The sequence below is a fragment of the Macaca fascicularis genome, chromosome 19 (assembly GCF_037993035.2).
Source record: "Macaca fascicularis isolate 582-1 chromosome 19, T2T-MFA8v1.1".
In the NCBI taxonomy this organism is placed as follows: domain Eukaryota; kingdom Metazoa; phylum Chordata; class Mammalia; order Primates; family Cercopithecidae; genus Macaca; species Macaca fascicularis.
Window position 1 is genome coordinate 8,680,108 of NC_088393.1, and position 25,982 is coordinate 8,706,089.

The following is a 25,982-nucleotide window of genomic DNA, read 5'->3' on the forward strand; positions in this document are numbered from 1 at the left end:
TTCACAGTTGAAGCTTAAGACAGAGTTCTCTGTTGAATGCTAGCTACGGGCATGTATGGCAGTGAGACTCCAAGGGGAGTTTCAGAAGCGGGAATCCAGCCTTCCATCAGAAGATGTTGGCTCCCACCTTCCATCAGAAGGTGTGGGCTCCCACCTTCCATCAGAAGATGCTGGCTCCCACCTTCCATCAGAAGGTGTTGGCTCCCACCTTCCATCTGAAGATGCTGGCCTGGGGAAACCTGAAAGGCTTCTTTTTCCAGGAAAACATTCTGGTCCCAGGGTGGAGACTGCTCTCCGGCAACAGAGCAGGGACCCTCTTTTGTGTCGAATCTGGGCAAACGGGCCTCGGTTTTGGCTTAGGTTCCTGAGGATCTGGGATTCTGTGGGAGAAAGGAGGTCCTCTCTGGCACCAGGCCGACTTTTATGAGATGTGGCCTGGGTACAGATGGCAACATCATCAATTTGCAAGGATCGCGCACACAGCCCCTCGGTAAAAGATCAGGGAAAGGGGAGGGGATGGGCATCCTCAGTTGTCCAGGGGCCTCTAGAGACGCTGACCTGCTCTGGGGACGGTGGTGCCTGCCTATTGCTCCATTTCCCACTTCAATAAATAAATAAATAAATAGATCGGTATAAATAAACAGATAAATACAGCCGTCATCTCATGAGAGCAATAACTAAAAAACAGCCTACGGTCACGTTTTAGTCTCACGTCAAGGTTAAAAACTGCTGGTACTAAGTTATCCTGTTTGTGATTCTCTCTGTATACTATTTATAAATGCCAGATCCCAGTCCTGAGGAGTTTTGGGCGATCTGGCCCTGCCTATTTCACAGGCTTTCTCTTTCACCCTTCCTTCGGGCTCCCGGTTTAAAAGCCACCAGCCTGTAACTGCACATTCCTGCGTCACATATTCAGAAATGCTTTTGCTTGAGGCAAGTATTGGTTTCTTAAGATCTTACGACTCCTCCCTGAATGCTGGGCCGCCTGCACCTTCCCTAGCCAAAAAGAAAGAAAAGGTAAAATAAAAAACAAAACAAAATTCGAGCAAAACAAAATCAAATTTAATGGTCTTAAATGCAAAAGTAAAAACAAACAAAAAACACAAAAAAGCAAAAGAAAATTAACAGAACAGAACAACCCAAAATGTCAAGGCAGTTATGAAGAGAACTTTGAGGGTTAATCTTTAAAACTACAAATCAAAGGTTTTGGTTAATAGATAACTGGCAAGAAGTAAGTACTTTTCTGCTGAGTGTTCATACAAAAGCAAAATTCCAAAACAAAATGCGACTAAAATAGAAAAAGGTCTAAGCGCTCACGAGAAGGGATGCGAGAAATACAATGCTCAAATGTTTCTGTGTTATTAAAAAACAGAGCCATCTTATGCCTCCAAGCTATGTTAAATGCTCTGGAAAATGGGAGAAATTATCGTGGAACAACAGTATCCAATGTGTGGGGCACTGTGCATGCAATGTGTGGACAGAAACTCGGGGCGTCAGAGTAGCAACACATCTTCAGGCGTGCCTGGAGCTTAGATCTAACTCTGGAATATACTGGAGTTTCCCTGAAACTCTTTGGTCCATTCCCATTGGTGCCTGGGCTTACGAAACACGTTTGTGTCCTTCTCTGGAGGGCCCGCCCGGCATGCGGCCCCCGGCCCCAGTGGTGGCCCACGCTGGACGGGCCCACCGCCATTCCCAGGACCACTTGGCAGAGCCCGGGACTGAGTGAGCAGGAGGTGGCAATGGGACCTGCCTGGAAAAGGAACTTCCTGTCAACCAAAGCATACATCGCTTACAATGTTGAAGCGGTTGAGAAAACGCACACTCAGCATCTGTCTAACATCTTTAGATTAAAAACTAAAACTAAAAGGTGATTTTTTTTGCTACCCAGTCTGTGGAGACATTGAATGAAACGCGTGTTAGACAGTCTTAGAGGTTAAAGCATGCTTCAGGTTCACCACCATCCAGAGGGACTGGTTAGTCAATGCAGTTCTACTTAGATTTCTGTTTAATATATATCTTAAAGGAAATAACTTACGAAACTTAAGATTGGTCTAACATTGTGGGATTTCAAACATTTGAACATGTCGGTTGCATCCCAGAGTATAAAAACCTTCTCACTTCTCATTCAGACAAAGACAAACACTTGTGAAAATTGGCGCAAAATGAGTTGTACACTAACAAGAAAAGTTTCAACTCCTTCACTCTTAATTATCTATTCCGTACAAAAAAAAAGCATGAGCGAGTTATTTGTGGGACTTGTTGGTTTTGAAGGAAACCTGTAAGATCTTGTCCCCCAGGCGGTAGCCGTTCAGGCTGGCTATGGCCATCGCGGCTTCTTCATAGTTTGTCATGGTCACAAAGCCAAACCCTTTGCACTTGTTGGTGTTGAAGTCGCGGATCACTTTCACATTGGTGACGGCGCCAAAGGGCCCAAACATCTGCCAGAGGATCCCCTCGTCGGCGTCCTGCCCCAGGTTGTAGATGAAAATGCACCAGCCGGAGGAGGCATTTCCGGGCACGTTGACACCAGAGAGCCCGCTCATGTGATCGACGCCCATGGGGGAGAACCTGGCAGACAGAGAGCAAGCGTCAGGCCACAGTCAGTGCAGGCGGCCTGGTGATGGGGCAAGGCCTGGACACATGCTGACCATGGCCGCTGGGCCCTATCCCGCTCTGCGCAGCCACGAGGTGCTCACAGTTGAGACACCTGCATGGGTCAAAACCATGACATTGTTTTAAACTGGGAGGAATTAAATACAGTAATGGAGGGGCAGGACCCTGTTCTATAGGGAGCTGACTCTGAGGGGCTGGTTGGTGACCTCCACTCCTCCCACTGTGTATGTGGGGGTTTCTGTTTAGGGGTTTCTGCGGTTCCCCACATTTTAGATGATGGGCGCTTCTCCGGGTCCTCCATTGAGGGTAGAAACGCTCTGCAGGCGCAGACAGCCTCAGCTCTCCCTGGAGGAAACTCTCCTCGTACTGTGGGGTACGTGCAGGGGCTGAACTCCTTTTTCCAGATTTTGCACCTTCCCCTCATCATGACCCACCCCCAAGGGTTCATAGCCCAGTGGTCTTTGGTTAGAGCATGCCTTTGCCAGGGCCACTGTAGGGCCCAAGAATTCCTTCCCACGCACCAGGCAACCAACCTTCTGTGGCTGCATTTCAACATCCCACGAGGGCCAGGGGCCAAACCACTGAGGGCTGAGAACTCAAGGGACAGGGAAGGGCCCTGGGACACCAGCAACTGCAGACTCACCAAACTTGACCACACACGTGGGGCTCTTTCCACAGTGATACTTTTATTTACATTTAAAAAAAAAGCCTTTCTGGGCCAGGCGTGGTAGCTCAAGCCCGGAATCCCAGGACTTTCAGAGGCCAAGGTGGGAGGATCACTGGAGGCCAGGAGTTTGAGACCAGCCTGGGCAACACAGAGAGACCCCATCTCTAGGAAAAAAACAAACAAAAACCTCATCAAACTAAAACCAAACTAAACGAAAATAAAGCCTTCTGAAAACGTACAGATGCCGTAATAAGGATTAAGGTAGATGACAAAACAGTTCCTAAAGCCATGCTTCCCTCTGGAACTTTCTCAAATTAAAAAAGTAAAAGTCTGAGGGTCAGTTTGGGAATATCTGAGTACCGTATATCTGCGAAGACAGCATCTGTGAAGCCGCACGATGCATGCAGAGAAGGATTTCCTGCTCCAAAATAAAACTGGGCTTCAGGCTATGGCCCTATCAGCTAAGGTAAGTGAGTGCCTTCAAGTGCCATTAAACCGATTCACCCTCTCAACAGACACAAGAGGACACCAGCTCCCACGGGGCAGCTCACTAGCCCAAGGGTGATTTTTTCTTTTTTTTGAGACAGGGTCTCACTATGTTGTCCAGTATGGTCTCAAACTCTTAGGCTCAAGTGATCCTCCTGCCTCCTGAGTAGCTGGGACCACAGGTGTGTGCCACCACACTGGGCTAATTTTTACATTTTTTGTAGAGACAGGGTCTATGTTGTCCAGACTGGTCCCAAATTCCTGGGCTCCAGTGATCCTCCTGCTTTGGCCTCCCAAAGTGTTGGGATTACAGGCGTGAGTCAATGCGCCCGGCCTTCTTAAGAATTACTCTTGTTGGTAGTTTTTCTCTTGCTGATTTCTCTGGTCTTGACAGTCATAAATCTCTCTTTTCCTCCAACCCAATTCTCCGGGGTTTTCTGGACGTGATAGGGACTGACGGCAAACTCCCTGCAGTCTGGGTCTTTCTTCCTCCTCTTCTCTCAGCCTCCTGAGCAGATCTTTCCCTCTAGACTCTCCCGCCCTCCCCACTTCCTTCCATAACTTTGTCTTGGTGGTTGCCCTGCCACTCACTTTCCTGCTCGACCAGAAATGTCCACTCCTCTGGTTTCCCCTTTCTTTTCCCGTCCTCATTACCGGGACCAGAGTCCCATGTCTCCTCCTCCAACCTTCCCTGTCTTCCTTCCAGGCTAAGGAGCAGTTCACCCAACGCCACTGCCCATATAGCCCGCCCCATCAAGAGCAGTGCCAACTGTATGGTGGAATTCCTACAGCTGGATTTTAAAATTCAGCTCCATTCTGTCCAGAGAAGCTTCTCCAGCCTTGTCTTCAACCCAGAAACCTCAAGGCAGGCAGGCCAGCTTTGGAATTTGAGCCAGGCGGAGAATGCTGGGTAACACAGCCATGAGAATAACACCTCTCACAGCAGCATGTGTGGCAGTGGGCAGCGCCCACCCAGCCTCACTGTTAAAACAACGATGGGGCCGGGCTCACGCCTATAATCCCAGTACGTTGGGAGGCTGAGGTAGGAGGATCACTTGAGGCTAGGAGTTTAAGACCAGCCTGGGCAACATAGTGAGACTCCATCTCAACAAAAAATAAAAACATTAAAAATGGGATATCTATCCTTGTCATACCTGAGATAAGCCCTCGATGTCATTCCTTGAGGAACGAAACAAAACAGCCCTGACACTGAGACCTCTGCTGTTTCTGAGGCAACAGCACACCAGATCCTGGAGTCCAAGGCCCTGACTCTCATCACCTCTATCCCACTTCATCCTGGCAGCCAGACCCATTTTCAGGATGGAAAGACTAAGGAATCCGGGAAAACTGCTCCCATCTAGGACAGGGCTCATAAACAGAATGCATACTGATAACATTCACCAATACAAATGACTGCACAAGGCAGGTGTATGAAGAAAGTTTGCCTTAGGGCTGCTGATCACGTCTAGGAACTCTGGAAGATCTGCTCTCACCCGACTATACCTAAGACAGCATCTTTCCTCCCACAGATATGAGACGTTCATTATTCATTTACTTTTTAGAGACAGGGTCTCACTCTGTCACCCAGGCTGCAGTACAGTGGTGCAATCATAGTTCACTGCAGCCTCCACTTCCTGGGTTCAAGTGATCCTCCCGCCGTGGCTTCCTGAGTAGTTGGGACTAAAGGCCAGCACCACCACGCCGTTTTTTCATTACTTTTTGTAGGAACGGGGGTCTCACTTTGCTGCCCAGGCTGCTCAAACTCAGGGCTTCAAGTAATCCTCCTACCTCGGCCTCCTGATAGCTGAGATTACTGGTGTGTGCTCCCCGACACTGGGCATGAAACCATCTTTAAAGCTCGCTGCTCCGTTCTCCTGTTACTAGGAACTGCGTGTTGAAGCTCTAAGCGCTCACACTCAACTGGTGGGGACTGGTGCTCACGCTCACATAGCAACTGGTGGGGACTGGTGCCGTCTTTTTTAAAAAAAAAAAAAAAAAAAAAAAAAAGGTTCTGGCTCTGTGGCCCAGGAGTGCAGTGGTATGATCACAACTCACTGCAGCCTCAACCTCCTGGGCTAAAGCAATCCTCCCACCTCAGCTTCCTGAGTTGCTGCAACTACAGGAGCGCACCACCATGCCTGGCCAGTTTTGTATTTTTTGTAGAGATGGGGTCTCACAATATTGCCCAGGTTGGTCTTGAACTCCTGGGCTCAATCGATCTTCCTCTCTTGGCCACCCAAGGTGCTAGGATTACAGGGATGAGCCACTGTGTCTAGCCTGGAGTCACTGTTTTGATTCCCATGAAAGACAACGCCCCATCGGAAGTAAACGGCTTTCCTACAGATACCTTTCTGATGAAATTGTGGTGCGGAGCTGCAGAATGATTCTGAAACGTGCTCTCTGGCAGGATCAGTCGAGCGTCCCCGTGGTTTCTATTCTGTGGCTGTGCCGTCGCCCACCAGCGGGGCTACGTATGGCTTTCAGGAGTGCGCACCCTCCCGACCCACCTGAATCTCTGCGCCTGGTGGTGAACGGGGCCTCCAAACCGTCGCGCTGGCGAGTGGTACAGCTGCGAGAGGAGTGCCACGTTTTTGTTCTGGTTGGGGTTGGCTGCAAACTTCACTGTGATGGGCTCAGAGGAACCTGGGGGTTTATGACCATTGAAACTGGTAATTGCCTCTTCTGCCTCCGACCGTTTGTCAAACCGGATAAACGCAACCCCTCTGGACAAACCTTTTTAACAAACCAACAAAAACGGAGTTAGGGGGAAAAATGCTAGGACTTTCAAAACTGAAAAGCAAAAGTCAGGTCAGTCTACTGTGGGCCAGGCTGGAAGTCTGGTTAAGGAAATAAACAAAAATTAACCTAAAAGTGAAAACAAATGGATGGAGTAAAGAAAACCAATGACTAACAGAAGATTAAAACTTCAGACTTTCTTCCCGGCTGAAGCCACGACTCCACGGTGTCAGCGCCCAAAGATATTTTGGTGACAGACATCCCCAATAGACACCCAAGCCTCTTATTTGGAAGAAAGCAACATTAGGAAACAGCATGTCCACCGTCACTATTTAGCTGCCAGATACCCACTACAGAGTGGGTGTGTGGGGTTGGTGGGTAACAGGGTCGGGGTGGGGACTGCGTCTGAGAGTTCCTCCCTGGGCTCTGGGGCCACCCTCCTGGCTGCTGTCTCTGGGGCCCACTGTGACAGCAGGCCTCGTGGCCGAGCCTCCTGTCAAGGTGCCCAGCTCAGCCTGCATGCCCTCTCCTTCATGCCAGGAGGGAGTGGGATCCTGTGGCTGCCCCCTGCCAGCTCTGTGCTGCTGCCGTCACCTCACTCCTGTCTTGGGATACTCCACTCTAAGGTCCTGCACCCTCCCGTGGGCCCCAAATTGCCGTCAGAATCAAGTGAGGCCAGAACACTGCCCAGGCTCACACAGCAGAGCTGAACCTATCCACAGGCTCGCCAGGCAGGCCTGGGGTCCCTGTGTGGGAAAGGCCAGGGCCCCAGCAGCCAAGCCCAGAGGGCACCTTCTCTTGCTACCTCAACTGAGCCACCCAAGGGCCAGTCCCGGGTTCTAGGCTGAACCCAATCCCTGGACGGGGCAGCGTGAGACCTGAGGCCCGTCCTACTGTGGGTAGCATTGGTGTGAGACGCTGAGCAAGGTGGGTGGAAGGAGAGCGTGGCTGTCCTCCACCCCTGCCTGTCCATACACTAGGCCCGGGAGGGAAACATGAGTAGCCCGTCCCTTGAAGAACCTGGGGAGTGGGCTGGGAACTGGATGAGGGGATGGGGGTGAGGGCACACTGAGAGGCGGACTAGCTCCTTCTCTTGGAGCGAGGACACGATGGGGTCAGGGGAAGGCCTGGGGATCGGAGACGTGACAGCTGAGGGCCAGTCTGAGAGTGATGTCGCTAGGTGGGAGTCGTGGGTGTGTCCCAGTGGGAGAGGCGGCCGCAGACAACCCAACCCAAACACCCTACTTCTCAAGACTTTTAGTCAAGCCAGGCCAAGACTCGTGCCTGTGGTCTCAGCTACTCCAGAGGCTAAGGCAAGAGAATCGTCTGAGGCCAGGAGTTCAAGACCAGCCTGGACAACATAGTAAGATCTCATCTCTTAAGGAAAAAGAAAGACTTCCAGTCAAAGGGTGTCTTAAGTCAGGTTTCTTCTCCAGGCAAAGGCCTCTGGCACATGGTAATGAACAATGACCAAAGTCAGGCAGCCTGGAGCCGTGGGTGACCTGTCCAGCAGGCACCCAACTGTCCCCATGTCCTGTCTCCACATCTCTTCCGGCACCTTACTCCACCACTTTCCAGAGGGTCCTACCAGCTGCCCCACAATCGCGACACTGCAGGTCACACGTGAGCACACAGACAGCAGCCTTAGTAAGGTCAGACCTAGCGCTACACACATGTGCCAGGAATATTCTGGGGCTCAAGCTCATTTCTGAGCTGCTACTCAGAAGGAACACCTGAAAACATAACCCTGACAGACGCTGTTTTCTTTGACTCTCTCACGACACGAATGACAGCTTAGTCAGTCCTGGAAACCTAAATGAAAATCTAACTTTAGGCAAATACGACTGAGAGCTGACGCTGGCCGGCTCGTAGGGAAGCTGGCTCCAAGCAGATGGCTTCATTCTGTTTCTAAAGACCTTGCGGCACAGCGGAGAGAAGGCATGCGTGCAAGTGTGGGCTCCTCTGGTGTTGTCAAGTGGCTTTCAAATGCAAACTGCCTGAGTGAAACGAAGAAAACTCAAGTAAGCGGGGCAGGAGCGATGCTGTTTAACACAGGGGGATATCAATTCACTCAATTATGTAATGGATGTATACTTTCTGAAGATGGCTCTGCATTTTTTTTTTGTCTTCCCCTAGTGTTTTTTATTTTTAATTGTCTTTAAGATGGAGTCTCACTCTGTCACCCAGGCTGGAGTACAATGGCACGATCTCAGTTCACTGCAACCCCCACCTCCCTGGTTCAAGTGATTCTCCTGCCTCAGCCTCCCAAGTAGGTGGGACTCCAGGCGCCTGCCATCATGCCCGGCTAATCTTTATTTTATTTTATTTTACTTTATTTATTTGAGATGGAGTTTCACTCTTTTTGCCCAGGGTGGAGTGCAATAGTGCAATCTCGGCTCACTGCAACCTCCGCCTCCCAGATTCAAGTGATTCTCCTGCCTCAGCCTCCCCAGTAGCTGGGATTACAGGTGCCCGCCACCAAGCCTGGCTAATTTTTTGTATTCTTAGTAGAGACAGGGTTTCACCATGTTGGCCAGGATGGTCTTGACCTCTCGACCTCGTGATCCACATGCCTCGGCCTCCCAAAGTGCTGGGATTACAGGCGTGAGCCACTGCGCCTGGCCTATTTTTAGTAGAAATGGAGTTTTGCCATGTTGGCCAGGCTGGTCTCGAACTGCTGACCTCAGGAGATCCACCTGCCTCGGCCTCCCAAAGTGCTGGGATTACAGGCGTGAGCCACCGCGCCCAGCCCCCTTGTGTTTTTTAGAATTTAACAGCAGAGTCCAAGAAACAGCATAATCTCCAGATGAACACACTATAAAGTTCACAATTAAGATGGATACAGAAGCAAAGGAATAAAAAAAAATTAAGCTGTTTCAGCTCAAGATGGGATTTTTTTCTCTTTTTTTAAAAAAGAGTTGGGGTCTCGCTATGTTGGCCAGGCTGTTCTGAACTTCTGGGCTCAAGCAATCCTCCCACCTCGGCCTCCCAAAGTATTAGGATTACAGGTGTGAGCCACCGCGCCCAGCCATCCTCGTCTATTTAACACTGAAAAGCCCATCGCAGGAAGGCAAACTCCACACAGGCTGGTTTGCCACACACTTCTCTTCCCTGCTGTCCGCCTTGCGCCTCATGAGGTCCCAGGAACAGGCACCCTCTGTCCCCAGCAGAGGGAGCCATAGCCCTGGGATGGGAGCCTCACCTTCCCACCAATTCTGCACCCTGGGGTGGGAAGCAGAGCCAGGGAGACCCTCCTGGCTCCCTTCTCTGCCTCCTTCACCCCTCTACAAAGATGCCAAAGGTTGCTTATGCCACCTTGAGGTTCACAGCTGACCTGGCGGGCGATACTGAGGTGCCCCCAACACCCTGGGAGACACTACCTTGCAGAGGGAAAGGAAGCAATGCCCCCAGCAGCTGTGTGCAGAGGTGAGTTCCCCCTGCCTGTGGCCTGTGTGTGCCTGAGAGACTAGGGAAGGCCCCGGGAGAGTTGGGTGGCTGGAGGCATGCTCTCAGGCACTGGGGGCTCCAAGTGGAGTGTAGGCTCCCATCATCAGGACCGTACTGGACAGAGAGAGGCCGAGGCAAAGCCGTGCATGTGGGGTCTAGAGGAGGAGGAGAGTGGACTGTGGGCCGGCGAGGTCAGCTTCCCCAGCCCCGGGCCCTGCGCAGCCAGTTCAGATGCCATAATGCAAAGTGGGGGGCAAGGAACCCACACACTGGCCCACCGACAGGATCGTTCTTTCAGCTAGCACTTGAAAGTAAGTGAGGGGACTTCAGGAACCACAGGAGATTCTTCTGGTACAAATCAGGGGAGTTTACACCAAGTAACTGGCATCCCCCGACCCTCTCCCCAGAGCGAAGACAGAATAGAGGCGGCCGTGCGAGTGAGCCCCGTCCTTCGGCACTGCTGGGTGCCAGGGCACGAGTCTGTGCTAGGCTACAGGCAGCCCCCAGAGCCCCCGTGAAGTGCACAGGGGCCCTTCCCCTCCTCGGGCCCCAGCGGGACGGAAGGCCGGCAGCAGCAGGGCCGGTGCGTGCCAGGTGGGGTTCCCACAGCCGGCCAGGAGGGAGAGAGACTGATAAGGCCGCCCACCCCAAAGCACGCAGCTCAGGGGATGCAGGACGATGTGCATGCCCCTCCAGCCTGCAGGCCAGGAAGGCCCCACCTGTGTGCACATGAAAGGCAAGGCTCTGGGCTGTTGGGGGAGTGCTGCTGTTCTCTCGAAAAGAGGTCACCTCAGAGCACGACTTCCTGTGGCCCGACTACTCGGTGTTATTTCAACATCACAGCCAAGGTGGGGCACAGTCTGTGTGGGAGGAATATGAAAACCACCCATAAAACGAACGCACAGGCCTCACTGGGCTTGGGGAGCGGACTCTTCCCTCCTGGTTGGTCAGCACACTCCTGCTCCTGCCCCAAACAGAGCTAAGCGATTCTAAATCCCCTCAGGGTGGCCCGAGCTCCCCATCCCCCAGGCGGGGCCACATGCAGGGCTTGGCAAACGATGTGGTGGTGCACTGGTTCCCAGCCTAGTGCGGCAGGCGGGCCGGGAAGTGGGGCCGGAGCACAGCCGTGGATGTGCACATGTCCCCTGCTCATCTCTGCCTGATGGCGTCACACAAAGCCCCATGCCCATGTCCAATGGCAAGACAGCATGGAAGGGCCAGCAAAGTGGCCAGGATTGCCTGCCCATTAGAGGAATTCACTGCCATGTCCTCTGTGCATTTTAGATGTGCTCCCCAGAGAAGGGCATCCGAATTCTGGGGATTTGGGCCATCAGACTACTGCACCCCAAATGCCTGCAATGAAATTCACAGTGGACAAATGTGTAGCAGCCTTTTTTTTTTTTTTTTTTTTTTTTAAAAAAAGAAACAGCATCTTGCTCTGTTGCCCAGGCTGAAGTGTAGTGGCATGATCACGGCTCACCACAGCTGTATACTCCTGGGTTCAAGCAGTCCTCCCGCCTCAGTCTCCTGAGCAGCTGTGATGACAAGCCCACACCACCGCACCTGGCTACAGTATCCTTTATTTTTTTTGAGATGGAATCCTGCTCTGTTGCCCAGGCTGGAGCTCAGTGGTGCAATCTCAGCTGGCCGCAATCTCCGCCTCGTGGGTTCAGGCGATTCTCTTGCCTCAGCCTCCCGAGTAGCTGAGATTACAGGCACCTGCCACTATACCCGGCTAATTTTTGTATTTTTAGTAGAGATGGGACTTCACCATGTTGGCCAGGCTGGTCTCGAACTCCTGATCTCAGGTGATCCATCTGCCTCGGCCTCCCAAAGTGCTGGGATTATAGGCATGAGCCACCACACCCAGCCTGCAGTGTCCTTTTCACCCCGTTCATGGGCAAGGCCAGGAATTTGGGTGCTTGAGGGAAGGTGCTAGAATCTCTTGGTGTCTTCACCATACATGAAACGCTGGCCTAATCCCCGGCCTTTTTTTTTTTGAGACGGAGTCTTGCTGTGTCACTCAGGCTGGAGTGCAGTGGCATGATCTCAGCTCACCGCAACCTCCGCTTCCTGGGTTCATGCTATTCTCCTGCCTCGGCCTCCCGAGTAGCTGGGACTATAGGCGCCCACCACCATGCCCACCTAATTTTTTGTATTTTTAGTAGAGACGGGGTTTCACCATGTTGGTCAGGCTGATCTCGATCTCCTGACCTCATGATCCACCCGCCTCGGCCTCCCAAAGTGCTGGGATTACAGGCGTGAGCCACCACGCCCAGCCATCTCCAGCTTCTTTTAATGCCATCTTACCTCCTCAGCCTTCTCAAACCAAAGTCAACGTCTTCTCATTTTGGTGTTGTCCTCTTTTGCAGAATAACTAATGACATTTAAAATCAAACAGTGATCTGCCTTCCCTAGAAAACCCAGCCTCCACCTAGAGAACACCCTCCCCACACATCTCGGGCCCCTCTGGTACCTGTGGTCTGATCCACGAGGACTCGTGAGTTGATGATCCGCCCAAACCGAGAGAACATGTCCTCTACGTCCTTCTGGGTCATGGTCCGAGGGAGCCCGCTGATGTACAAGTTGGCATCTTTGATGACCTCTGAGCTCGGGCGAGCATACGACACCTTGAGAACACAACCACTTTCTGAGATTAGGACAGGTACGTGGCCAAAGCACTGAGGAAGGTGCTAAATTTTAGGTTAGGAAAAGCCAACACTGTGTGGTAAGAATTCATGCAAGGAACGATTATCATCACTGACACTCACCACCTGCAGCCGCATGGTGGCAAGCTCACTGCGTGATGGGCCGTGAGCCGGGGTGCCTGGCAGCGCTTCCTCACTGGGTGCTCACCATCCTCAAGGAGGCAAGTGTGACTCCTATGTCACAAAGCCCAGCAACTGAGGGCCTGACGCTTGTGGGTGGCTACCTCTCTGATGTGCTGGACAATGAGCCAGTGCCAGAGATAGGTCCTGGTGCCCGAAAGAAGTCCGTGCTGCAGCGGGCAAGCAAGCTGGGAGCTACTGGGAGCGCACGAGACTCCACGAGACGCCCCTGCCAAAGAGCAAGCTTGCCACGGAAGCCCTGATGGAGGACCCCGAGTTTGTACTCAAATCCACTCAAGCATTCAATATTAAATGACTCAACACCTTTTGGATTTTTATTTTGCAAAATCAAAGAAAACTGAAGAGAACCTTCTGGATACTTTGTCAAAATGGTACATTCATCATTCGTGTGGAGAGGGCAGTGAGGGGAGCCCGCAGGCCGATGCAAGACAAGGCCTGCAGTGCTTTCTCAGGTTGGCGCTGACAGCCGTGCAGACCCCACGGGCCCAGAAGGAGAAAAAGGACCATGGCGGGGCCGGGCGCGGTGGCTCACGCTGTAATCCCAGCACTTTGGGAGGCCGAGGCCAGCGGATCACAAGGTCAGGAGACCGAGACCACGGTGAAACCCCATCTCTACTAAAAATACAAAAAAAATTTAGCCGGGCGCGGTGGCGGGCGCCTGTAGTCCCAGCTACTTGGGGAGGCTGAGGCAGGAGAGTGGTGTGAACCTGGGAGGCGGAGCTTGCAGTGAGTCGAGATTGCGCCACTGCACTCCAGCCAGCGGGACAGAGTGAGACTCCGTCTCAAAAAAAAAAAAAAGGACCACGGCAGAACCCCTCTGCCTGTGAAGGGGCAGCCTGGCAGGACTCACAGCCTCATCAGCAGGCTGGGATATGGAGGAGTGAGCAGGAGAGGAGGGAGCAGGAGCAGAGGGAGCAGGAGAAGAGGGAGCAGGAACAGAGGGAGCAGGAGCTGTGTGCCCGGGAAGGGTGGGGACTTGAACCTGTGCAAAAGGAGTTCGTTCCCTTTGAGGGAGGGGCACAGAACTGATGAGCCAAGGTAACTGAGACCAGAACGCAGGGAGAAACCGCCACTCAGGAGTCACTGGGCAGAATCTGTGTGCCGAGAACACACAGCGTCCTCTGAGAAGCTCCTATCATGTCCCAGAGAAGGAACGACAGACATTGCCCCTGCTCACAGGGCAGCGGGCAGCCCAGCAGGGGAACAGGAGAGCCCCATGAGGAGAGGAGTGTGGGGCTGGAGGCCAGCTCCACCCGGTAGCGGTGGGAATCGAGGGAGCATGTCACTACGGGGCCCAAGAGGTCTCTGGGGAAGCCGTGCTGCTCCCAGGCCTGGGGCACCTCCATCAGCCTGTGGGCAGGAGCTCTGCGGACACTTGGCCACCCCACAATGTGGGTCAGGGGCTGCCAGTGCTGTCCCCAGAGAAAAAGAGGCTGCCTGGGCCCCCAGCCTCCCCTACAGTGTCCGGGCCTGCCCTGGCTTGCTGCAGACCCGTCTGGACTGGGGCAGTATTTGGGGACCTGCCAAACCGTGACCCTGGTGCCGGTGGAGCAGAGCTGAGGCTGTCACTGACTGGACCTACTGCCGTCCCTGGATGAAGCCCCAGAGGAGAAGCGCCCTAGAGCCAAGTGCTGGGGAAAGCTCTGATGCCTCCCAAGGACAGGTGTCTCCAAGGACCATGGGAACTCCGCTTTCCTCTTCTCTCTGGACATGGTCACATTCAGTCAGGCTAGAATCAGAGCAGCTGGTGCAGAGCAGGTGTGCACTGACCTGGGGATCCCCGGCCCCTCGGCCAGAATCCTCTTTCCTAAGCTCCCAACATCGCTTGCTCTTTGGCCTCAATCGGGTCTTTTTCTGGCTGCCAATGCTCAATAATTCATCCAGTGAGGGGTTCAATCGTGTTCCCCCCACCCCACAATCCAAATTCATAGCCGAAGTCCTAACCCCTTGGGACCTCAGGACGTGACCTGATTTGGATACAGTCATTGGGGGTGTAATCAGTTAAGATGAGGTCACACTGGTATAGGGTGATCTCTAATCAAATGTGACTGATATCCTTATAAAAATAAGGGAAATTTAGGCCAGGCGTGGTGGCACAGGCCAGTAATCCCACTGTTTTGGGAGGCTGAGGTGGGAGGATCGCTTGAACACAGAAGTTCAAGACCAACCCAGGCAACATGGCAAGAACCCATCTCTACAAAAAACAAAATTAGCTGGTCATGGTGGCACACACCTCTAGTCCCAGCTACGCAGGAGGCTAAGGTGGGAGGATAGCCTTAGTGCAGGAGTTTGAGGCTGCAGTGAGCCGTGATCACACCACTGCAGTCCAGCCTGGGTGACTGAGTGAGGCCCTTAAAAAAAAAAAAAAAAAAAAAAAAAAAGCTTTTTTTTTTTTTTGAAAAAATAAATTCAATTTAGAAAGGCAGGAAATGTGGATACAGGCACTCACACAGGGAGAAGGCTGTGTGAAGACAGACGCAGAGACTGGGGTGATGCTTCTCTAAGCCAAGGAATGCCAGAGACCGCCAGCTTCCACCAGAAGCTGTGAGACAGGCCTCTTGGACAGATCCCTACCCAGTGCCTTCGGGAGAAACCAACCCTGCTGACACCGTGGTCTTGGGCTTCCAGTCTCCAGAACCCTGAGTCAATACTCTTCTTCTGTTGAAGCAACCTGGCCTGTGGGGCTTTGTCATGGCAGCTGAGCAAACTCCTGACCACTCAGCTTGCCACAGATCCCTCCACTGGCATCAATGCCCAGTTCCTCCTCTCCCTATTTACTTCTTGACTGCATTGATCATGACCTGACACGCTACATATTTTATTTACTTTTTTAGCTTTTTTTGTAGAGACAGGGTCTTGCTATGTTGCTCAGGTTAGACTTGAACTCCTGGGCTCAAGTGATCCTCCTGCCCCAGCCTCCCAAATGGCTTGGATTACAGGCATGTGCCACCCTGCCTGGCATCTACTTTATTTATTTAACTTTTAACTTTGCAAACAGACTCTGTGAGGGCCAGACTTGTGTGTTTCCTGCCACATCCAAAGCACTCAGAGCAGCCTCTGGTGAACGGTAAGCACCTGGGGACTGCTGCTGTGTGAATGGAGTGCGCAGCTGCCGCTGCTGTGAAGAATGTCTGCCTATCTGCACTGCAGTCCCCAGCGCTGGCTTCTGTGGGTGACAGGAGTTTTGCTGTTCTGGTTCCTGAGGCTTGGTTCTCACAATGTGCTAGGGAAGCCTCCAGGTGACGTTAAGTGCCTGTAGCCACACAGAGCACCTGGTTTCACACCCTGGCTTTGCCCCCCCATCCCTCCGTGACCTTGGCAGAGCTGTTTCACAACTGGAAACATCAGCTTCTTCAACCCAAATCTGGGGACCATTTTCTATGGGGCTGTGGAGAGGGCACGTGAGACACGGGATGGAAGGTCTGGCCTCCCGTCAGCCTTTGGTAAACACCGGCTGTGTGTGGCATAGGGGACCCGGCAGTGATGCAGAGCTGCTCACAGAGACTGCGGCGTCCCGGCAGGGACACCGAGCTGCATCTGGGACATGCTCAGCCGGTTGCCTCCATGCAGGACCACTCCCACTGTGGCTGCTTGGGCTGCTACTACGGGGAAAAGATAGACAGGGATGAGGAGACAGGACTCCTCCCTCTCCACTCTGCCATCAAGGGAATGACATCAGGACCAAAGAGGACAGAGCGGACAGGGTGAAAGTAAGGGCATGTCTCGGCTGTCTGTGCAGGGCTGGGGCCTCAGAGCCCAGGGTGAGCACAAGGCTCCAGGAGGCCCTGCCTGCAGGGCAGGAGTGGGGCAGAGGCTTGGGGCCAGCCTGCAGTTCCCAGGATGTGCCTGACCACTGGGTTTCCTCTAGGATGTGGCCCTTGCCTTGTGCCCCTGTAGGTCCTGCTGCTCAGAATACCCTCATCCCCACCCTGGCCTGGCTAACTCCCTCTCCTCCTCCAGATCTCAACTCTGGCTTTCTTGAAGGAGCCTCCCCTGGCACTGGCCACTATTATAGGCTCCTGAGCCCACCCTGGGACCACCTTACAGTGAATAGTGGGCACCGCTGGGCTCCCCGAGGGCGGACCATGGGGCAGGGACCCCCAGCCCCTGGCAGAAGGCTTGGCCCCAGCCCATATTGTCCGTCATAAAGGATTTGTCTAGTCTCTGTCCCAGATTCTTAGGAGAGAGTTTGTAAAACTTCTGGAATTTCTGTCTTTGTTACCATGAGGCCTTCGATCCCACTTGAGTTTGTGCTAAGTGATGGCTCAGGATAGGCCCCAGCACCAGAAAGACCAAGCATGTGACTAGAGGGCTGGGGCTCTGAGCTGGGCGATACCGGCCTGACCTCCAGGGTGGGGGAGGGGAAAAGGGTGCTGGGGATGGAGTTCCATCACATGGCCGAAGAGTCAATCGGTCATGCATTCGTAATGAGCCCAGTAAAAATGCCAGACACCAAAGCTATATGGAGCCTCCCGGCAGGTGCGCAGGTCACATGCAGGGAGGACAAGGCACCTGATCCCACCAGGTGCAGACATGTGAGCTCTGTGCTTGGGACCCTTCCTGTGTGGCTCTTCATTTGGCATGCCCTGAGTTGCAACCTTTATAAACAAACTGTCATCAGAAGCGTGGGTTCCAGGAGTCATTCTAGTGAGTCATGCACCCTGAAGGGGTGGCGGGAACCTCTGAATTTGTAGCCAGTTGGTCAGAAGTGCAGGGGCCTGGGGACCCCCAAAGGGTGACTGGCATCTGAGGTGAGGGCGGTCTCATTGGAGACTATGGCCTTAAATGTGCGGGGGCTGTGCTAACTCTGGGTGACTGGTGTCAGAACAGAACTGCAGGATACCAGGTGGCATCAGACCAACATGGAAAAAAAAAATCCAGGATGAGTTGAACGCACAACTCCATCCAGGCCCTTATGACGCTGCACAGATGAACCACCCTTAAACTGGGGAGGGCAGGGGATCCGAAGTCCCTCAGTATCGAGGTACCTGGACCAGCACCAGACACTGGCCAGGGGCTCAATAAAGGTTTGCAGAATGAACACACTTGGAGCACAGAGGACCCCAGGGCTGCGCCAGGGGAACTGCTAGAGAAGCCAGGCCCAGGCAGCCTCGGGGAGACCTGGGGAGAAATTACTGAGGGCTGTCACATCCCCATGAGGCTGGCCTGTTTCTGCAGAACTAGGACAGTGGTGGGAAGCCACTGAGAACCAGACTCTGCCGGCAGAGGGCAGGGCCACCGAAGGTGAGGTAGGCTTCTGCACGCATGGCCGGGATGACGGGGAGGGACACCTGCCCAGGCCTGAGCCCCTGGTGTTCTGTGAGGCTCTGGCTCCAAACTCAGGCAGCCACACCAGCCTTTCCCGCCAACATCAATCCTAGAGAGGCAAGAGAGTCCTGTTTACGCACTGGGCACCCGGCTCTTGCATTTGAGTAAACAGAACAGCTGCGCAGGAATAATCAACTGTTCTGCTCCACACCTCCGCCTGGCTGGGCTGCCTCAGAAACAAGAACCTTCAAACATTTTCTAAATGGAGAAAAGAATTCCTAGATGGGGAGTCCAGGGCCAAGGATAAGCCACCCAGGGCTGGAGGTGATTCCGGAAGGGCCGCCCCTGCTCAGGTGGAAACCCATGGCGCTTGGCTGCCCTCAGCAGCCCCCACCAGGGAAGGCACCTCTGAGGACCTGCGCTGGATATGAGGATGCAGGAGTGGCACGCCTGCCCTCGGGGAGCCCACTGCACACAACGCCCATGCAGCACGGGGCAGGTCTAGAAGAGCTGCTGTTGAGCGAGGGTTTGGCCCCTGAGTAACCAAGATCATGGGGCAGTCTGAAGGCAGGGACAAAGGCCACCTCTTGGCTGAAGGTGCTGCCACTGCCAGGTCACAGGACCCCTCTTGGTGGGCAGGCAAAAACCCAGGCTCCCAGGCCGACCCTGCAGCGACTCAGGAGGCCCCCCGCAGCCTGGGAATCTATATTTCACAGCTCCCCAGGGGCCCTGATCATTGGTGCGGGTCCAAGAGGGACCCTTCTGGGCGACCGATGTGACTCAGGGAGCACCTTTCTCTGGGGCAGGAGCATCTAGCAGATCTAAAGGCTCACAGAGGACCACCTCATTCCAAATGGCCTCGGAGCAAGAGAGAGGATACTGGCCGGCAAGCTCTCACGTCTGTGGGTACCCTGTGAAGGCCGGCACTGAGGGCGGGTGGGTGCAGTGGCTGCTGCAGGAAGCTCGGTTGCAGGGGCCTGACTGGGACACGGGAGGCTTAGGGAAGGCTCAGCAGCACCCAGGACTGACAGGAGACCAGGGAGCAAAGGTCAGAAAGACACGAGGCTTGATCCAGATGGCAGGAGCTGCCCACAAACCCAGGAGCCAGAAGGCAGACACGTGCAGACGGGGGTTAAGTGGGGTTCGGGGTTGACAGCCCCAGGGCACGAGGGCACGGGTCAGATGATGAAGACAGAGGAAATCCATCTGTGTGACCTGGAGGACCTGTGACTCATCCCAGGAAGCCACCATGGCCCTGCTGGAGGTGCCACCCCTGGGTTGCTGCACAGTTGGCTTCCTCTAGTCACCTGCCACTGTGAAGCTTCCACACACGGCAACCGCCTGTCACACATGGCTATCCTCTGTCTTGTTTACTGTCTACCCCCGACCCATGGGGGCACTGAGTTTGTCTGTTTTGGTCACTGTGGGGCACACGGTAGGTGCTGAGTGAGGTGCTGGGTGAGAGAAGGGTTACAACTGGCCCCAGGGAGCGCAGAGGGAGCGCTGGGCAAGTTGGGAGTGGATGGAGCTGTCCAGGGATGGGAACACAGCAAGTCAGGCAGGAGAGACGACAGGGGAGGCCTGGGAGCTGATGCAACCTGGGGGCACCCTGGGTGGGGAGTTGGCCCTGAACCACCCATGTAAGGCCTGGGAGGGTCACCACCTGACCAGGGTATCTGATGGGAGCCCCCAAGGAGGAGTGGCTGTGCTCATAGTCCCTTGGAGAGTGACTGTGAGGCTGGGCGGGGCTCAGCACAGACCTGTGTCTAGGGCAGGAATGGATGCGGTGATGATCAGATCCTTAATGGTTTTACCTTAATGGTTTTTGACTGGAGCCTCAAGCCGTTCAGCGTGTTGATTGCTCTCTCTGCATCCTTTGCGGTCACGTAGTTCACAAAGCCATAGCCCAAGCTGTGTCCTGTGCGGGAGAACACAAGGACATTGGTAAGCTGACCGTCTGTGAGTGAGGGACAGGGAGGTCGGGAAGTACTTTATCTGCCAGGCCTTTGGGAAATGCGATTACAGGTGCTAGTAGACTTTCTTACTTTGGCAAACACGTACATTTTCTGCAATAGACACAGGTTACTTTTTTTTTTTTTTTTTTTTGGAGATAGGACCTTGCTCTGTCACCCAGGGTAGAGTCCAGCGCTGTGATCACAGCTCACTGCCACCTCAGATTCTTGGGCTAGAGCCTCCCACCTCAGCCTCCAGAGTATCTGGGACTACAGGCCCACTCCGGCAGGCCCAAGCTAATTGTTAAAATTATTTGTAGAGATGGGGTCTCACTATGTTGCCCAGACTGTTCTAAAACTTTTGGGCTCAAGCAATCCTCCCACCTCGGCCTCCCAAAGCGTTGGGATTACAGATGTGGGTCACTACGCCTGGCCAAGAGGTTTTATTTTTGTAATTAAAATAACCCCAAAAGTTATTTAAAATGGAATATTTTTTAAAAATACTGTGCTACGGACAGCATCTTTCTGAATGACCAGTCCCGTGGGTGCCAGCCACTCTGTGGACCTGGGTGGTGAGGAAAAGGAAGACCATGGCAGTGGACAGGCTGGTGGACCCCAGTTTGTGTCACTGCTGTTTCTCTACCACTTCCTTGTCCAGAGCAGGAGGGTCTGCTGGCACCACCCAGCACCAGTTCCATTTACCTTCCCAAGCCTGAGACCAGCCCGACCCTGCTGTGGGGCAGAAGAGGACGGAGAGCCCAAGGAGAGGCCAGGGGCTGAGAATCCCCAGCCCCGCCGGACAGTGGGGGAGAACCAAGTTCACGGGCAGATGTCCCCGCACCCCCTTTGTGAAACACTCAGCCAGGTACAAGTGAATACCCACTCACTGGACACCACGAGAGGGACTCGGGATGGCAAGGGCAAGACCAGAGGAAACAGCCTCTGAGGTCAGGGTTCAGAAGGAGCTTCATAGGACATTTGGCTAAACGCTCTCACTAAAGGGGAAGTGAGGAGGCCCAGGGAAGAGCGCAATCCCCGCCTCCCCCCAGCATATCCATGCACTTGCAACGCTGCTGAGCACCTGCTTTGGCCGGAGCCTCACCCGGCACTGCTCCACTCCCCCAGCCAGCAGAGCACCACAATGAGCAGGCCACCGAAGAGGAGGCCTGGAGCCCCACTGCGGCAGAGATCCTCTTTGCAGCTGCGCCAGGGGCATCCAGACCCATCTCACCCACAGCAAGATTACAAATCCAGCAGAGAGCCTAACCCAGATTTGCCACTTTCTTTTTAAAATGAATTTTATTTTTCAGAACAGTTTTAGGTTTACAGAAAAATTACAAGGATAATACCAAGTTCCCATACGGCTCCCTCCCAGTTTCCCTATCGGTACCACCGCGTGTGAGTATGGAATGCTGGTGATGATGAACGTTCCCATTAACTCTGGTCCATGCCCCATCCGCTTCCTTAGTCTTTCCCTCATGTTTTTTCCTGCCCCAGGACCTCATCCAGGATCCCATGTGACACTTAGTAGTCACATTCCCTCAGGCTCCTCTCGACTACGACAGTTTCTTGTTTCTCGTGACCTTGACAGTTTTGAGGACTGGTCGGATATTCCATAGACTCTCCATCGGGTTTGATGGAGTCTCTGTCATGCCTGGAGTGGGGCTGCGGGTGTTGGTGCAGAAGAGCACAGCTGGAGTGCCCTTCTCATCACACTATGTCAAGGGCACAGGCCGTCAACGTGACTTATGGCTGCTGGTGCTGACCCTGATCACTCGGCCGAGGCAGTCAGTTTGCCAGGTTTCTTCGCTGTAAAGTGACTCCCACCCCTTTCCACACTGCCCTCCGCGGAAGGAAGTCAGGACGCCCAGCCCACACTTAAGGAATGGCCCTGATGTAGCAGCTACAGAAATGACATGCAGCTAGTTCTGCATGGGGCACTCTCTTTCCTGACGAACAAAACCAAAATCAGATCCTCTAGACCCGTATTTCTAATAAAACTCCATGGGGCTAAGAGACTCAGCTCTGGGGCCCTGGACAAAGGGAGAACCCAGAGCACCAAGACTGCAGGACCAGGCCCACGTGGAGCGAACTGGGATCGTAGCTCAGAGAACAAGCAGCGCAGCAGCGCGGCCAGGTCGGGACTGCCAGGGCCTCTGCAAGCGCTCCAGACGGCAGTGTGAAACTGGCAGGTGTCCCTGCACCCACTCTGTGACACACTCAGCACAGGTACAAACGAACACCCACTCACTGGACACCACGGGAGGGACTCGGGATGGCAAGGGCAAGACCAGAGGGGACAGCCTCTGGGGTCAGGGATTCCTGTGATATGGATTCTTGACCACAACGTCAGCCTGGCTGGGTTTTATTCACTCCTGAACACCTGCTCTCCAATTGCTCAGCGCCATCTACATTCGGGCCCCGTCCTTCTGCTCCATCCACAAGCCTGGACCACTTGCCTCCTTGGCTGCAGCGCCTCAGGCAGCCTAAGCACTGCTTGAGAAAGTCACACACCGGTAAGGACTCGAGCACCAATCCCCGTTCCTGTGTCCTCAGCCACAGCCAGCTCCTCTCAACACATAAACATAGTCCCTGCCTGGCCCAAGTCCCTGCTTCATCTCCCAGGTGCTGGGTGGTCCTGGCTGGTCCCCGAGGATGGTCACTGCTCCAGGGACCGTTTCAGGATGTGTCCCCTGAGCTTTCGGCAGCTTAGGGTAGGGCCTACCCCTTTGGGACACCCCTCCTCTGGGATGTGGAAACCACACCAGGTTTCCATCTCCCTGACTGTCCCTCCTCAGGCTCCTCATCCCCTGTCCATTCCAAGAAGACTCACGGGCCCTGAGTACCCACCCACATTTGGCCCTTGTCTCTGCCATATGCTCTTCCTCACCACATGTGCCCACGCCTGCCAACACCGAGGGAGTCGCACACCCTTGGGCGGCCCCCGTCGCCTCCCATGGTCAAGCTCCTTCTCTATCCTCAAGGAGCTGATGCATTAACTGAGCACCTACTATGTGTCAGGCCCTGTGCTTGGCTGGGGGTTGGTGATGCACGACAGAGGACGGTCGCTACCATCATGAAAGCTGTCACATCCCTGGGGGCAAGTCAGACAACATGGTGGTGAGAAACTGACAAGCATTAAGACAGGGGTCAGGAGGGCCCGTGGCGGAGGAGATATTTTAAACAAAACCTCTGCGTGGCTGGCGTGAGCATTCCAGACAGAAGAGCAGGTGCCAAGTCTCTGAGGCAGAGACAATGCCTGTGTATTCCCAGAAAGTAGAGGTGGCCCGTGTGGCAAGGGCCTGGGAAGTGGCCACTGGCAGCAGGGCAGAGCCAGTGTGCAGCCAGTGGGCTGCTGATCTAATCCAGATGGGAGATGCAGGCTATGTGCACAGGCCAGGGCGGTAGATGAATACCCCACCCAGAGGACTACACGTGGGGTAGTGGGGTAAGGGCCCTGTCCTCCCTATGGGCTGGGCCTTGTGAGTCAAGGCCTAGTTTCATCCCCAGAGTCTGCTCTCCTCTCTGCAGTGGGTGCCTGGAGGCAGTGGGAAGGGAGGAAGGTGAGGGATGAAGCTGTCCTGGTTTCCACCCGCTGGGTGAGGCCGTCAATCAGAAGGGCTTCATCCAGCACCTGACCGCCCACCTCCACCTTTGCCTCCAATACAAACCAACCTGGGCAGCTTTCTAAGCCACCACTGACTGCCCAGGCCACACCCCCAACCAATGAAGTCAGAAAAGGAGGAGGTGGGGGGGTTGCCAGCTGGCTTCAGTGGTTTCAAGACAAGGTCTCAGTCTGTTGCCAAGACTGGAGTGCAGTGACAGGATCTCAGCTCACTGCAACCTCTGCCTCCTAGGCTCAGGTGATGCTCCCACCTCAGCCTCCCAAGGAGCTGGGACTAGAGGGGCGCACCACCATGCCTGGCTAATTTTTTTACTTTTTGTACAGATGGGGTTTTGCCACATTGCCCAAGTTGGTTTCGAACTCCTGAGCTCAAGTGATCCTCCCACCTCGGGTTCCCAAAGTGCTGGGATTACAGGCGTGAGCCACCGCACCCGGCCTCCTCAGTAGTTTTTAAAGCTCCCTAGTGATTCCAGTGCATGAGGGACAGGGGGCTTCCCATGGTTATGCAGAGGAGAGGAGGCCTCTAGAGAAGAAGTGGAAATGGGCCCCCAAGTTACTGTTTCTCCAGGCAGGGTCCACAAGCCACCTGTACCAGGGGCATCTGGACTTCAGGGCAACAACTTGGCTCCCTAGATGCCCCTACACCCCAGCCTGGGACCTAGGATGTCAGGCAGGCGTGGGAATCCGCATCTCCAAACTCCTTACAGATGCTCTTCCTGCCCGCCAATGGCAGAGCCTGCCAGAGCCCCTGCCTGGAGATAGGAGATCAGCCCCAAGACAGGAGGCCTGAGGGCTTGTGAAGGAGCAGGAGGACAGGGAGGCAAGCTCAGAGGGGCCTGGCTCCTGCACAGGCCGCAGTGGGTCTGCCTGATGTAGGTGCTTGGGGGGCAAACGGGGACCCTGGGATGGGAGATGGGATGGAGAGCGTGCAGGTGGGAGATACAGGGAAGCAGGAAGGAGGAGACCGGCAGGGAGGAATGCAGGACACAGAACCCAGGAGTAAGATGCAGGGCTGTCCCAGAGGCCAGTGCATGCCCGACTCTCACTTCCCTCAACTGGAGGAAGAGCCTCCGCACCCTTTCTGGCCACAGGGCAGGGGTTCTGGGCTCTGGTTCTCTGCCTGCCTGCCATGAGCATCCCCGTCCATGAAGGTTAAAGCACAGATGGTCAAACACCCCAAGTGGCTGACTCAGGGGTCTGGATGGGGTCTGAGACTCGCATTTCCCCAGGTATCCCGATGCTGCTGCTGGCCCAGGGACTGCACCCTGAGAGCTGCTGCCTGGAGAAGACAAAGCTGCCTCTGCGGGGAGCACCACGGACACCTTACAGGGTACCCATACCCTGAGCAGGGCACCCATACCCTGCCCACCCCAGCTAGTGCTCTCAAACTTCCAAACACATTTTTCCCTCTCTTTAGATGAGGGTTAAGACTGGAGAGCTGCTTCCTTGTCTTACGCTGCCAGACATAATGCTTCCATCCCTCAGTGCTTCTTGCCGCGGGCAGCGCCCTGACCTGACGTGGGATGCAGGGCTGAGGGGGCAAGTGCCCTGTGGGTGAAGCCCTCCTCTGCACTGAGAGGGCAGGTCCTGTGAGTTCTCTCTTTAAAGGCTCAAGGGAAGACTTCACTGAGAGACAGAGACTGGAGGTGGGGAGTGAATTAATTCAGCAATAAATAAGAAACAGCAAAGGTCCGCAAAAGAAAAGAAATGGGCGAAGGACAAGAAGGGTATTTTACAAAAGAAGTACAACCAACCACTAAATAGAAACAGTGATGAACTTCATGAGAAATAGGAATCACCCTGATTGGATGTCGCTCGTCCCTCACAGGGTGGCAAAGGTAAGAAATCCTGCCAAGGCTAGAGGATGGCAGGGCCGGACAGAAGGAAGGGCGAACTAGGAGTCCCCTAGAGAGTGAGTTAGCGACAGGGACCAAGAGCCTTTAAAAGGTGTGCTCTCCCATCTGCTGCTTCGAAGGCAGGAAGACTTTCTATGGAAATAAACAATGAGCAAAGATTTGTGCCAGGACATTTATCTCAGCGGGTCTTTCAAATATCAACAAATGGAAAGCAGAATACTATGTGACTGCATAATGATGGGATCGCAAGATGTTCAGCGAAGTGGAAAAATGTCCAGATATAGGAAGGAAAGTTTATCTGCAGCCTGAGGGGAGAGCCCATTCTATAGAAGTACATGACTGCTTATGGCCACAAATACGTAAAGAAAATCATCTGGAGGGACATGTGCCCAAAAGCTAACAGCAGTGTCATTGTAGGTGATTTTTTTTTTGCTTGGCTCATGCTTAAGTTTTTTTCTGTGAGAAGCAAACATGACTCAT

General features: G+C 53.9%; 1 protein-coding gene across 6 annotated transcripts in view; it reads right to left on the reverse strand.

Annotated features, from left to right (window-relative positions):
• Window positions 1-1,040: 1,040 nt before the first annotated feature.
• The window catches only part of ELAVL1 (ELAV like RNA binding protein 1), a 43,980-nt gene continuing 19,038 nt past the window's right edge, over window positions 1,041-25,982 (reverse strand). For 2 of the 6 annotated variants that reach the window (XM_045379912.2, XM_065536396.1), the window contains 4 exons: window positions 19,884-19,987; window positions 12,429-12,582; window positions 6,277-6,502; window positions 1,041-2,571 (listed from right to left, as the gene is read on the reverse strand). In XM_045379912.2, coding sequence (XP_045235847.1) covers window positions 2,247-2,571; window positions 6,277-6,502; window positions 12,429-12,582; window positions 19,884-19,987 — 809 coding nt within the window. In that variant the 3' untranslated portion in view covers window positions 1,041-2,246. Of the gene's footprint in view, window positions 2,572-6,276; window positions 6,503-11,333; window positions 12,330-12,428; window positions 12,583-19,883; window positions 19,988-25,982 lie in introns of those variants that run through there. The other 4 variants (XM_074025644.1, XM_074025642.1, XM_074025643.1 and 1 more) reach the window with 2 other exon arrangements.